The sequence below is a fragment of the Nomascus leucogenys genome, chromosome 17 (assembly GCF_006542625.1).
Source record: "Nomascus leucogenys isolate Asia chromosome 17, Asia_NLE_v1, whole genome shotgun sequence".
NCBI lineage: Eukaryota > Metazoa > Chordata > Mammalia > Primates > Hylobatidae > Nomascus > Nomascus leucogenys.
Genome location: NC_044397.1, coordinates 83,101,666 through 83,114,911, shown reverse-complemented (window position 1 = coordinate 83,114,911; position 13,246 = coordinate 83,101,666). Strand labels below are relative to the sequence as shown.

The following is a 13,246-nucleotide window of genomic DNA, read 5'->3' as shown; positions in this document are numbered from 1 at the left end:
TCTGGGGGCGATCATTGCTTATTAATGACTGCAGCAAGTGGTACATAAAGGATAGCTGGAGGCTTCTTATGTCATCGAGACCTGTATCCGTTTCCCGTGGCTGCCATAACAAATTACCACGAGCTTGGTGGCTTAAAACAATAGAAATGTACGTTCCACAGTCCTGGGTGCCAGAGTTCAACATCAAGGTGTCGGCAGGGCTGCATCCCTTCCAAAGACACTGGTTGGGGCATCTTCCTTTCCCTTTCCAGCTCTGCAGACTCTAGGTTCTCTGGGCTTGTGACAATACCATTCTAATCCTGCCTTCATCTTCATCTGGCCTTTTCTGTGTGTCTCTGGGTCTTTTCCTTTCTGGCTCTTATAAGGACACTAGTCATTGGATTTAGGGCCCAGTTTAATCCAGGATAATCTCATGTTGAGATTATTACCCTGATTACATCTGCAAAGAACTTTATTCCAAGTAAGCTCACGTTATGGGATTCTGGGTGAATATGTCTTTTGGGGACCACCATTCAATCCACTATCAGGCCCTATTATTACATCCATTTCATAAATAGGAAACTAAGGGCCTAAGAGGCGAGGTCACAAAGGTCAGCATCAGGCGTGGGCTTGAACTAGGGTCCAACCCCCACTCAAAGTTTACTTTCTGAAGCGTGGCCTGCCTCTTTCGCCTCCCAGGTGAACGGTGTGGACATGAAACTGCCCGTGGTGCTGGCCAACGGCCAGATCCGTGCGTCCCAGCATGGTTCAGATGCTGTGATTGAGACCGACTTCGGCCTGCGTGTGGCCTACGACCTTGTGTACTATGTGCGGGTCACCGTCCCTGGAAACTACTACCAGCTGCTGTGTGGCCTGTGTGGGAACTACAACGGCGACCCCAAGGATGACTTCCAGAAACCCAACGGCTCGCAGGCAGGCAACGCCAATGAGTTCGGCAACTCCTGGGAGGAGGTGGTGCCCGGCTCTCCCTGCCTGCCGCTGACCCCCTGTCCGCCAGGGAGCGAGGGCTGCAACCCCAGCGGCGAGTGTCCTCCCGAGCTGGAGAAGAAGTATCAGAAGGAGGAGTTCTGTGGGCTCCTCTCCAGCCCCACAGGGCCACTGGCCTCCTGCCACAAGCTGGTGGATCCCCAGGGTCCCTTGGAAGATTGTGTTTTTGATCTCTGCCTGGGTGGCGGGAACCTGAGCATTCTCTGCAGCAACATCCATGCCTATGTGAGTGCTTGCCAGGCGGCTGGAGGCCACGTGGAGCCCTGGAGGACTGAAACTTTCTGTCGTGAGTGAGGGAGAGCCAGAGGGAAAGGGAGGGGAGAGCTTGAGGCACAGAAGGGGTAGACCCTGGGCCTTGCAGCCCCTCCCTCCCCATGGGCTCTGATCGGCACCCCTTCCTTGCAGCCATGAAGTGTCCTCCGAACAGTCACTACGAGCTCTGTGCGGACACCTGCTCCCTGGGCTGCTCGGCTCTCAGTGCCCCTCCACAGTGCCAGGATGGGTGTGCTGAGGGCTGCCAGTGTGACTCTGGCTTCCTCTATAATGGCCAAGCCTGTGTGCCCATCCAGCAATGCGGCTGCTACCACAATGGCGTCTACTATGAGGTAGGAACCTAGTCATCTGGGGCAGAATATGGGGCCTCACCCCTCCCACTGCCCATCAGCCCCACAGCCTGTCTACTTGGCCTCTTATTTATTTCTTTTAGAGTCAGGATCTCACTCTGTCACCCAGGCTGGAGGGCAAGGGTAGCATCATAGCTCACTGCAGCCCCGAATTCCTTGGCTTAAGCAATCCTTCCACATCACCTGCCAAGTATCTGGGACTACAGGCATGCACCACCATGCCCAGCGAATTTTTAATTTTCTTGCGGAGACATAGAGATGGGGGCGTCTCACTATGTAGCTCAGGCTGGTCTTGAACTCCAGGCCTCAAGCCATCCTCCCACCTTGGCCTCCCCAAGTGCTGGGATTAATGGCATGAACCACCATGCCTGGGCCACTCAGCCTTTCTCTTTCTCTGTGTTTTTTTTTTTTTTTTTTTTTTTTTGAGACAGAATCTTGCTCTGTGCCCAGGCTGGAGTACAACCTCTGCTGCCTGGGTTCAAGCTCACTGCAACCTCAGCCTCCCAGGTTCAAGTAATTCTCCTGCCTCAGCCTCCCAAGAAGCTAGGACTATAGGCATGTGCCACCACACACAGTTAATTTTTGTAGTTTTGGTAGAGATGGAGTTTTGCCATATTGGCCAGGCTGCTCTCGAACTCCTGACTTCAAGTGATCCTCCTGCCTTGGCCTCCCAAACTGCGGGGATTACAGGCGTGAGCCACTGCAGCTAGTCCACTCAGTCTCTTGAATGTCTCTTGTATCCACTCCTTTCCCCGTCCCCATGGCCCTCCCTTGGTCCGGCTGGTCCTCTCCTACCTGACTCTCTCCCAGCTCCTACCTCTGCTCCCTCTGGTCCACCCTCCACGTGGCAGTGGTAAAGATTTTTCTAAATATGACCAAGGGCTCTGAAGCTTTAAACCCTCCCCTGACTCCCCAGGTCAAGTGTGGGTTTGCCTTCCGGGTCTGGACGAAGGGAGCCTTTCTGACCACGAAGACAAGATTTTTGTCTGTTATACCAGCTGCTAACACCCTCTCTTTCCCTCTCCCACTCTCTCCCCATTGGTCCTTTTTCTTTGACTGGAGCATGTATTTGTCTAATGTCCGTCTCCCTTGAGGGACTGTGAGCTCTCCTAGGGGTGGAACCCTCTCTCTTTTGTTCTCCTCACATGAATAATATTAATAATAATAGAAAATGTGTAGCTAGTGCTTACTATGTATCTGGTTCCATTTTAAGTGCTATGTGTGCATATTTTTATATATACATTACATACCTAAAATCTTTGTATTCTGAAAATTTTCAAACATGCAAAAATTAAGAGAATAGTGAAATGACTGTCCATGTACTTACCCATCACTTAGCTTCAAAAATAAGCCACATTCTCCCGATATTGTTTCATGTCTACCCCACTTATCTCTCCTATCTGAATGATTTAAGGGAAACCCTTTTCCTTTCATCTGCACTTTACATGTGTTATTAACTCAGTTATACTTCCATAGGCAGGTGCTACTATTATCTGCAATTTGCAAATCAGGAAACTGAGCCAGCAAGAGGTGAAGTAACTTGCCCAGAGTCACACAGTTTGGAAACAGCAGAAACGGGCTTCAAGCCCAGGCAATCTGCCCTTAGTTACTATGTCACTCCTACAGCAGACATTGACCGGATATTTTGGAATGAACGAGTTAATGAATAAAAGTGAATGAACAAATGTACAAATGAATAATGGCCCCAAAGCCATGCTGTGCCTCAGCTTCACAGACAAGGGGCCATCCTGCTGAGAGATGCCACTTCTCTGTGATGTCTGCCAAACACCTCTGTGCCCAGAACACGAGAGATGTGAGAGTCTGCTCCCACCCATGGTGTCCCTGATGGCCGTGCCCTCTCTCCCCACAGCCGGAGCAGACAGTCCTCATTGACAACTGTCGGCAGCAGTGCACGTGCCATGCAGGTAAAGGTGTGGTGTGCCAGGAACACAGCTGCAAGCCGGGGCAGGTGTGCCAGCCCTCCGGAGGCATCCTGAGCTGCGTCACCAAAGGTGCTGAGCTGGGGTTGGGTCAGGGGCTGATGCAACTAGGGATGGAGGATGGGGACTCTGGGGCTGAGGGTGGTGTGACTGGGGTGTCCATGGCGGGAGGTGCACAGGACTAAAGATTGAGGTTGCAGACCTAGGGACCCCGGGCTGGGTTTCATAGGGCCAGGGTTATCTACTGTGGGAGTCAGGGACCCTTAAGGGGAATCCAGGCTGTGCGGACCCTCAGAGGTAGGTTTCTCAGGGTGGATGTCAGAGGCCCTCAGTATAAGGCAGGGACAGGCGCGCCTTTGCTCTAAAGGGCTACCTGGTAAATGTTTAAGCTCCCAGGCTGTACATTCTCCTTCCAACTACTCACTCTGCCATTGTGGCATGAAAGCAGCCATAGACTATGTAAGTGAAGAGGTGAGGCTCCTGTAAGACTTTAGAATGGAGCAACAGCCTAGGGGGCCATCGTGAGCTGACAACTGGTGTGTGGGATTAGGCTTGGGGTTCAGACACTAGCAGCACAGGGCAGGGGAGAGACTGGGATCCCAGGGGCAGGGACAGAGAGCAGAGTTCTGAGTCTCAGGCACAGAGACCCCACCAAGGCAGGACGTTGGATATGGGGACCCATCTCAAGTGGAAGATCAGGATTTCTAGGGGTATAGCCTTAGATGTGGGAATCCCCAGACTAAATGTGGGACGCAGAGCCACCCCCAGGGCTCATTTCTTAGGGTGAAGAGCAGAGAACCCTCCTCCCCACAAGAATAAGAGAATGGCAGCTCCAGCACGAAGGGGTGGGGGCTAAGACTCTCAGGTCTGATGAGCAGAATAATGGGGACTCCCAGGAATGGGGGGTATATCGCTGAGCATCCAGCTGAGAGACAGAAAGCACATGGCCATTTGAATGAGGGAAGTTTAATTAAAGAATCATTTACTTATTAATAGGAGATTAAATATTAAGGGTAAAGAGGGCCTGGTGCCGTGGCTCACACACCCAGCACTTTGGGAGGATTGCTTGAGGTCAGGAGTTTGAGACCAGCCTGGGCAACATAGCGAGACCCCTGTCTCCACAAAAAATTTAAAATTAGCCAGGCCTGGTGATGCACACCTGCGGTCCCAGCTATTCAGGAGGCTGAGGTAGGAGGATCACTTGACCCCAGGAGTTCGAGGCTGCAGTGAGCTATGATTGCACCACTGCCCTCCAGCCTGGGCAAGACAGCAAGACCTTGTCTCTTTACAAATAAATAAATAAATAGAAATAAGAAATGGTAAAGAGAACACTAAAGAATACCACCAAAGCAGACATACGAAGTAGCCCCCACTCTAGGGCTAAGGTAGAGGCCTCATGGAAGGGAGAAATTGGCCCCTCCTCTTCAAGAAGGGGAGAATCAGCCCCAAGGCTGAGTCCAGTCTCACTGCAGCTGTAGCCCACTGGGTGAGTTTCTGCAGGCTGGAGTTGGCAAGAAGGAAACCCCTCACTGGGAAGCCAGCTGGGGCCAGTGGAACTCGCTGAGTGTGGCCCCACACCCTGGCCAGAGCTGGAAGGGCCAAACTGGCTGGAAGCCAGACCAGGAGCCCCTCCCTCCTGCAGTGACTCTCCAGCACCTGGTATTCACAAAGCTTAACTCTGTGGGTGTATCTGAAGCTGAGAGGCGGTACATTGATAACAGGCACAGGAGGAAGGAGACGTTTGAAGACTGGCCTCTCACACACAGGAGTTCCACAAGCTGGGGTCACAGATGTAGTAACTGTACGAACAGGGTCTTGGACACAGAAGCCCTCCAGGACAGGGCCTCAGCAGTGAGAAACCCTCAAGGCTACTGTCCTTAATACAGCAACCCTCAGGGATGGTGTCTTGCACTGAGGGAGACCCAGGCCATGAGACTTAGCTAGTTAGGGTCTCAAACGTTTCAAATCATGCTGAGACCCTGGCACTGGGCTCTTGCCAGAAGATCACCCAGGGCCCTAGTCTTGGGCACAGAGGCCTCTAGGACTTGGAGAAATTGGAGGCCAATTTCTATCAAATGTGGAGACATCCAGGGGACTGAGGTCTCAGGCATGGGGGACCCTGAGGCCAAGATCTTTTTTTTTCTTTTTTGAGATAAGGTCTCACTCTGTGGCCCAGGCTGGAGTGTAGTGATGCAATCATAGCTAACTGCAGCCTCCATCTCCTGGGCTCAAACAATTCTCCCACCTCAGCCTCCCGAGTACTGGGGGGACTACAGGCACACACCACCATGCCTGGCTCATTTATTAAGTTTTTTGTAGAAATGAAGTCTTGCTATGTTGCCCAGGCTGGTCTCAAACTCCAGGGCTCAAGTGATCCTCCCACCTCAGCCTCTTAAAGTGCTGGGGTTATAGGCCTGAGCCACCACACCTGGCCTGGGGCCCAGGTCTTGAACACAGAGAACTCTGGGTCTGGGATCTCAGACATGAATAATCTCAGGACTGGCATCGCAGACACAAGGACCCCTGGGGCACAGATCTCAACTGGGGTTAAGTGCACCTTCTCTCTAAAGGGCTAGATGGTAACTGTTTAAGCTTGCAGGCTATACCTTCTGGATCACAACTACTCCCTCTGCCATTGTAGTGTGAAAGCAGCCGTAGACTATGTAAGTGAAGACGATAAGGTTCCTATAAAGCTTTAGAATATAAGAACAGGCTGAACTCTCAAGCGAGGGCACCATGGAAACTGTAACTTAAAAACAGAAATCTGCAGGACCAGCGTCTCAAACATGGGGACCTCAGAGCCTGGGTCTCAGGTGCAGGGGCTCCAGGACCTCAGTCTCACACAACAAATGGCAGGGCCTCAGTCTCAGAGGCAGGGGGACTCTAGGGCCTGAGTCTTGGCTGTAGGGACCTCTGGGACCCGGGTGTCAGATATGGGAACTTTGACACCTGAGACATAGACACAGTCCACCAGGATGCCTCAGTGTCAGATGTGCAGGACTCCCAAGGGCTGGTCGTGGAAATAGCAGGCTGGGCGTAGTGGCTCATGCCTGTAATCCCAGCATTCTGGGAAGCCGAGGTGGGCAGATCACTTGAGGTCAGGAGCTCGAGACCAGCCTGGCCAACATGGTGAAACCCTGTCTCTACTAAAAATACAAAAATCAGCCAAGCATGCTGGTGGGCACCTGTAATCCTAGTTACTCAGTAGGCTGAGTCAGGACAATTGCTTGAGCCCGGGAGGCAGAGGTTGCAGTGAGCCAAGATTGCACCATTGCTCTCCAGCCTGGGTGATAGAGAAAGACTCCATCTCAAAAAACCAACAAAACAAAAGAAAATAAAAAAGCAAACTATAGGACCTGGGTCCTAGACATGAGGACTCTGGAATCTGGTCTTGCCTGCGGTAACCCTCAGATCCCTGACACAGACTGGGGTAGATGTGGAGGGAGCAGCCATCCTTTACAAGGGGCAGCCCCTCAAGGTCCTCCTCCCTCTTCTGTCCCCAGACCCCTGCCACGGCGTGACATGCCGGCCACAGGAGACGTGCAAGGAGCAGGGTGGCCAGGGCATGTGCCTGCCCAACTATGAGGCCACGTGCTGGCTGTGGGGCGACCCACACTACCACTCCTTCGATGGCCGGAAGTTTGACTTCCAGGGCACCTGTAACTATGTGCTGGCAACAACTGGCTGCCCGGAGGTCAGCACCCAGGGCCTGACCCCCTTCACCGTCACCACCAAGAACGAGAACCGGGGCAACCCTGCTGTGTCCTACGTGAGACTCGTCACTGTGGCTGCCCTCGGCACCAACATCTCCATCCACAAGGACGAGATCGGCAAAGTCCGGGTATGTGTGGCAGGATGGTCCCCTGAGGTCCCCGGGAGGGCGGGAGGGATCCTGACGACCACAGTTAGCAGCTCAAGGCTCTTTGTCTTCACCTGGGCCTGAAACAAACTGTCAACAAAAAGAATAATTACAGCAAAAATATCACCCTGTTACTGGGAATTAGATGAGCCTAGCCCCTTGCTAAGGGCTTTAACATAGGACCTCAGCATTTGCCTTTTGTATAGACCTGGGTTTGAATCCAGCCTCTCCTCCTTATGAGGTGTGTGATGCTGGGCAGTTCACTGGGTAGGCCTCAGTTTCCTCATCTGTGAAGTGGGCATCGTATCGGGGCCTGTCCCACAGCAAGGTGGTGCATGTCACATGCTGAGCTCAGAGTCTAGTCCAGGTGAACAGTCGTTTGAGTGTCTGTGAGGGAACAAGTGAGAGGCCCAGAGACCAGGACACGGAGAGAAATACAGGGAGATCGGGCTGGGCGTGGTGGCTCACGCCTGTAATCCCAGCACTCTGGGAGGCTGATGCAGGTGGATCACCTGAGGTCGGTAGTTGGAGACCAGCCTGGCCGATATGGTGAAACCCCCATCTCTACTAAAAATACAAAAATTAGCTGGGTGTGGTGGTGCTACTGTAATCCCAGCTACTCTGGAGGCTGAGGCAGGAGAATCACTTGAACCCGGAGGTGGAGGTTGCAAGAACCAAGATTTCGATACTGTACTCCAGCCTGGGTGACAGAGCGAGGATCTGTCTCAAAAAAAAAAAAAAAAAAAAAGGAAAGAAAAGAAAGAAAGAAAGAAAGAAATAAAGAAAGAAAGAAAGAAAAAGAAAGAGAAGGAGAAAGGAAGAAAGAAAGAGAAGGAGAAAGGAAGAAAGGGAGGGAGGGAGGGAGGGAGGGAGAGGGGGAGGGAGGGAGATATGTAGGGAGGTCAGAGGAGACAGATGGGCTATCCTTTCTGCCCAGGGAAATGGAGATAGAGCTTAATGGTAGCTCACAGAGAGAAAATGAGGGATGGAACAGAGTAGACACTGGATAAATGATGGTGACTGAGTAGAAGAGACACACAGAGAATGAAGGAGGGGGGAAGGGAGGAAGGGAAGAGGAGGGAGAGACAGACAGAGACACAGAGAGAGAGAGAGCGAGAAGACCAAGTGATATAGACTTAGGTGAAGACCGAGGGAGAGAGACACAGAGAGACAGAGAGACAGAGACAGGGGAGAGAGATAGAGATCAAGGGAGAAGATCTAGAAAAAGTAAAGTGAGGTTTCATTCCCCAAGACCTGGGCTAGAACAACTGTCCACACTGTGTCAGATGACAATCCAACTATCGGGAGAAGGCCTTGGCCTCTCCCAGGCCACGGCAGGATGAGAGAGAGGGAGGCAGAGGGCCAGAGCTGGGGCCGTAACACCTCCAGTGACCCGTTTGCCTTCCCTCCTTCCCCCAGGTGAACGGTGTGCTGACAGCCTTGCCTGTCTCCGTGGCCGACGGGCAGATTTCAGTCACCCAGGGTGCATCGAAGGCACTGCTGGTGGCTGACTTTGGACTGCAAGTCAGCTATGACTGGAACTGGCGGGTAGACGTGACACTGCCCAGCAGCTATCATGGCGCAGTGTGCGGGCTCTGCGGTAACATGGACCGCAACCCCAACAATGACCAGGTCTTCCCTAATGGCACACTGGCTCCCTCCATACCCATCTGGGGTGGCAGCTGGCGAGCTCCAGGCTGGGACCCACTGTGTTGGGACGAATGTCAGGGGTCCTGCCCAACGTGCCCTGAGGACCGGTTGGAGCAGTACGAGGGCACTGGCTTCTGTGGACCCCTGGCCCCTGGCACAGGGGGCCCCTTCACCACCTGCCATGCTCATGTGCCACCTGAGAGCTTCTTCAAGGGCTGTGTTCTGGACGTCTGCATGGGTGGTGGGGCCCATGACATTCTTTGCAAGGCGCTGGCTTCCTACGTGGCCGCCTGCCAGGCTGCTGGGGTTGTCATCGAAGACTGGCGGGCACAGGTCGGCTGTGGTGAGTGTTGGGGGAGCAGAGGCGGGGCTGGGGGCGGGGTCCCGTCTCTTTGGGGCTGCTTTGGTTTCACTCTGGTCCTTCTGGGTCTCTGTTTTCTTTTCTCTCTGTTTGTCTCTCTGTCTCTTGGTGCTGTTTTCTTTTCTCTCTGTTTGTCTCTCTGTCTCTTGGTGCTCGTCTGGGCCTCGCTTTGCTTGTCTCTATCTGTCTGTTTCTCATTCTCTATCTCCCTCAGTTGCTGCTTGGGTCTCCTGGTGTCTCGCTTTCTCCCATGTCTTTCTCTGTGTCCTCTCTCGCTGTCTTGTTCTCTGTCTCCCCCTTTCCCTGTCTGCTCCCTAGTGTCTCTCTCTGTCTCCTCCCACCCTGTCCTGGGACCCCACCCCTGACACCCTTCTCTCTGTTTGTCTCCTTCCTGCTCCTTCATCTGCCCACAGAGATCACCTGCCCAGAAAACAGCCACTATGAGGTCTGTGGCCCACCCTGCCCGGCCAGCTGTCCGTCCCCTGCACCCCTTACGACCCCAGCCGTATGCGAGGGCCCCTGTGTGGAGGGCTGCCAGTGCGACGCGGGTTTCGTGCTAAGCGCCGACCGCTGCGTTGCCCTAAACAACGGCTGCGGCTGCTGGGCCAATGGCACCTACCACGAGGCGGGCAGTGAGTTTTGGGCTGATGGCACCTGCTCCCAGAGGTGCCGCTGCGGGCCTGGGGGTGGCTCGCTGCTCTGCACACCTGCCAGCTGCGGGCTGGGTGAAGTGTGTGGCCTCCTGCCATCCGGCCAGCACGGCTGCCAGCCCGTCAGCACAGCTGAGTGCCAGGCGTGGGGTGACCCCCATTACGTCACTCTGGATGGGCACCGATTCGATTTCCAAGGCACCTGCGAGTACCTGCTGAGTGCACCCTGCCACGGACCACCCTTGGGGGCTGAGAACTTCACTGTCACTGTAGCCAATGAGCACCGGGGCAGCCAGGCTGTCAGCTATACCCGCAGTGTCACCCTGCAAATCTACAACCACAGCCTGACACTGAGTGCCCGCTGGCCCCGGCAGCTACAGGTGAGGAGGGCTGTGGGCCAGAAGGGAGCAGGTGCCAGCTCTGGGGTTGCCTGAGATGGTAAGGGCTTCACCATTCCCCTGGGCACCTTTCACAGCTTAGCTGGGGCATGATGGAAGGGTCAGAGTATAGGCCTAGGAGCCTGATGGCTTGGCACAGCGGCTTCTTCCTCTCTGAGCCTAGTGTGTTCCTCTGTAAACTGGTCTAAGAAAGGTACCTGTTTTAGAGAAGGATGAGGAGTCAGTGACATGAACCTATAGAGGCTCTTTGTTTTTCTTTTCTTTTTTTCTTTCTTTCTCTTTTTCTTAGCCTGACTGTTGCCCAGGCTGGAGTGCAGTGACAGGATTAGGGCTCACTACAGCCTGGAACTCCTGGGCTGAATGGATCCTCCCGCCTTGGCCTCCGCCTCTCGAGTGGCCGGGACTGAAGGCGCGCGCCACCACGCTGGCTAATTTTTCATTTTTTTTGTAGAGATGGGGGTCTCACTATGTTGCCCAGGCTGGTCTGAACTTCTGGCCTCGTGATCCTCCCATCTCGTCCTCCCAAAGTACTGTGATTGCAGGCTGTGCCACCAGGCCCGGCCTACAGATGCTCATTATTATTTTCCGAGGGGAGGTGACATGCTCAGGGTCCCACAGCTAGTAGGTGGTGGGGCCAGGATTCAAACCCGTGTTCTCTCCACTCACCGCGCCCCACCCCCCGCCGGCAGGTCGACGGCGTGTTCGTGGCGCTGCCCTTCCAGCTGGACTCTCTCCTGCACGCACACCTGAGCGGCACCGACGTGGTGGTGACCACAACCTCAGGGCTCTCGCTGGCTTTCGATGGGGACAGCTTCGTGCGCCTGCGCGTGCCGGCGGCGTACGCGGGCGCCCTCTGTGGCTTATGCGGAAACTACAACCAGGACCCCGCAGACGACCTGAAGGCTGTGGGCGGGAAGCCCGCCGGATGGCAGGTGGGCGGCGCCCAGGGCTGCGGAGAATGTGTGTCTGGGCCATGCCCGTCGCCGTGCACCCCAGAGCAGCAGGAGTCCTTCGGCGGCCCGGACGCCTGCGGCGTGATCTCCGCCACCGACGGCCCGCTGGCGCCCTGCCACGGCCTTGTGCCGCCCGCGCAGTACTTCCAGGGCTGCTTGCTGGACGCCTGTCAAGTTCAGGGCCATCCTGGAGGCCTCTGTCCTGCAGTGGCCGCCTACGTGGCAGCCTGTCAGGCCGCTGGGGCCCAGCTCGGCGAGTGGAGGCGGCCGGACTTCTGTCGTGAGTACTGCTCCATGCATGGTCCACATAGTAGGGTCTCTCCCTGTCCTTCCCAGGACTGTAGGACAGCAGCCCCTTCCTCCTCCATGGGGCTCAGGGGCCACCTTCCTTCCTCTGAGCTCGGTATGTCCTGTCAGGAAACACCTTGGCACTCACACACTGAAATGCCCCAAGTCAGGTACTGCAGTGAGAGAGAGTTAGAAACACCTAGTCAGAGTGTGGGCGCGGTGGCTCACGCCTGTAATCCCAGGCTTTTGGGAGGCTGAGGTGGGCGGATCACCTGAGGTCAGGAAGTTGAGACTAGCCTGGCCAGCATGGTGAAACCCCACCTCTACTAAAACTACAAAAATTATCCGGGCGTGGTGGCGAGCACCTGTAATCTCAGCTAATCAGGAGGCTGAGGCAGGAGAATCACTTGAACCTGGGAGGCAGATGTTGCAGCGAGCTGAGATCGTACCACTGCCCTTCAGCCTGGGCGACAGAGACTCCATCTCAAAAACAAAAAACAAACAAACAACAAACAACAGAAAAAAAAAAAAAAAAGAAAGAAAGAAAAAGGAAAAAAAGAAAGAAAAGAAAAACCTAGTCAGAAACCTGGGCCCAGGACAGTCTTGGGGATTGGTGATCCATGCTCTCAGGTATCCAAGGCATGTAGATTGAGATGGCTGACCCTGCCTCAGTCACACAGCAAGGTTCCCCTGGTTACGAAGACCTAGTGAGTGTCAGCTGGTCAGAGGGCCCAGTTCTGTTGCACACACTGAAATACACCTAGTCACATAGAATTAGTCGCATACCATCAGTGGTATCTGCTTAGATTTTATGCTAACTGGTCAGATACACTCAGAAAGAATCAAGATCCTGACATAGCCCTGGGCAGATCCACACAGATGCATAGTTAGACAGTCCTAGGTGGTTCCCTTGAGGCAGGTCTCCTGGTCGCAGGTATCCTGCCAACTTTACCCAGGCACACCCTTAGACAGACCATGTCAGAAGGACTCTGGGAGATGCTCCAGGTCAGACACCCACAGCTGGGTGCCCTCAGGCAGAGTCATACCCTAAGATACATGTGGCCCCATACTCCAGTCACATTCACACCCTGAGATACCCATAGTCAGTTCTGATCTTGCATACCCTGAATAGATATAAGTGATCCATTTCACCCAGGTAAGCCTGGCTTACATAGTGAGACCCCACCTCTACAAAAAATAATAATAAATCAGCCAGACGTGATGGCTGACTCCTGTAGTCCCAGCTAATCAGGAGGCTGAGGCCGGAGGATCACTTGGGGTGGAGGTGGAGGCTGCAGCGAGCTGTGATTGCACCTCTGCACTCCAGACTGGGTGAGATAGATTGAGAGCCTGTCTCAAAAAAAAAAAATATATATCAGCCGAGCAGAGTCATTTGATCTTTAGAAATATTTGGTCAGAGAGACCTGGGCATGTCCCCTCCCATTCCAGGTCCCACCCTGAGTCCTCCAGTTAGATGTCCTGGATCACATGTGCATATCCAGAGACACCCAAGTTGGCCTGAGCAGTTTTCCCACTC

General features: G+C 54.0%; 1 protein-coding gene across 1 annotated transcript in view; it reads left to right on the top strand.

The window, feature by feature from the left end:
• FCGBP (Fc fragment of IgG binding protein) overlaps positions 1-13,246 on the top strand; it is a 73,868-nt gene that overhangs the window by 33,503 nt on the left and 27,119 nt on the right. Inside the window, exons 9-15 of the mRNA XM_030796665.1 lie at positions 679-1,273; positions 1,393-1,592; positions 3,481-3,622; positions 7,054-7,391; positions 8,829-9,402; positions 9,834-10,450; positions 11,158-11,701. Of these exons, the coding sequence (XP_030652525.1) occupies positions 679-1,273; positions 1,393-1,592; positions 3,481-3,622; positions 7,054-7,391; positions 8,829-9,402; positions 9,834-10,450; positions 11,158-11,701 (3,010 nt within the window). The remainder of the gene's footprint in view (positions 1-678; positions 1,274-1,392; positions 1,593-3,480; positions 3,623-7,053; positions 7,392-8,828; positions 9,403-9,833; positions 10,451-11,157; positions 11,702-13,246) is intronic.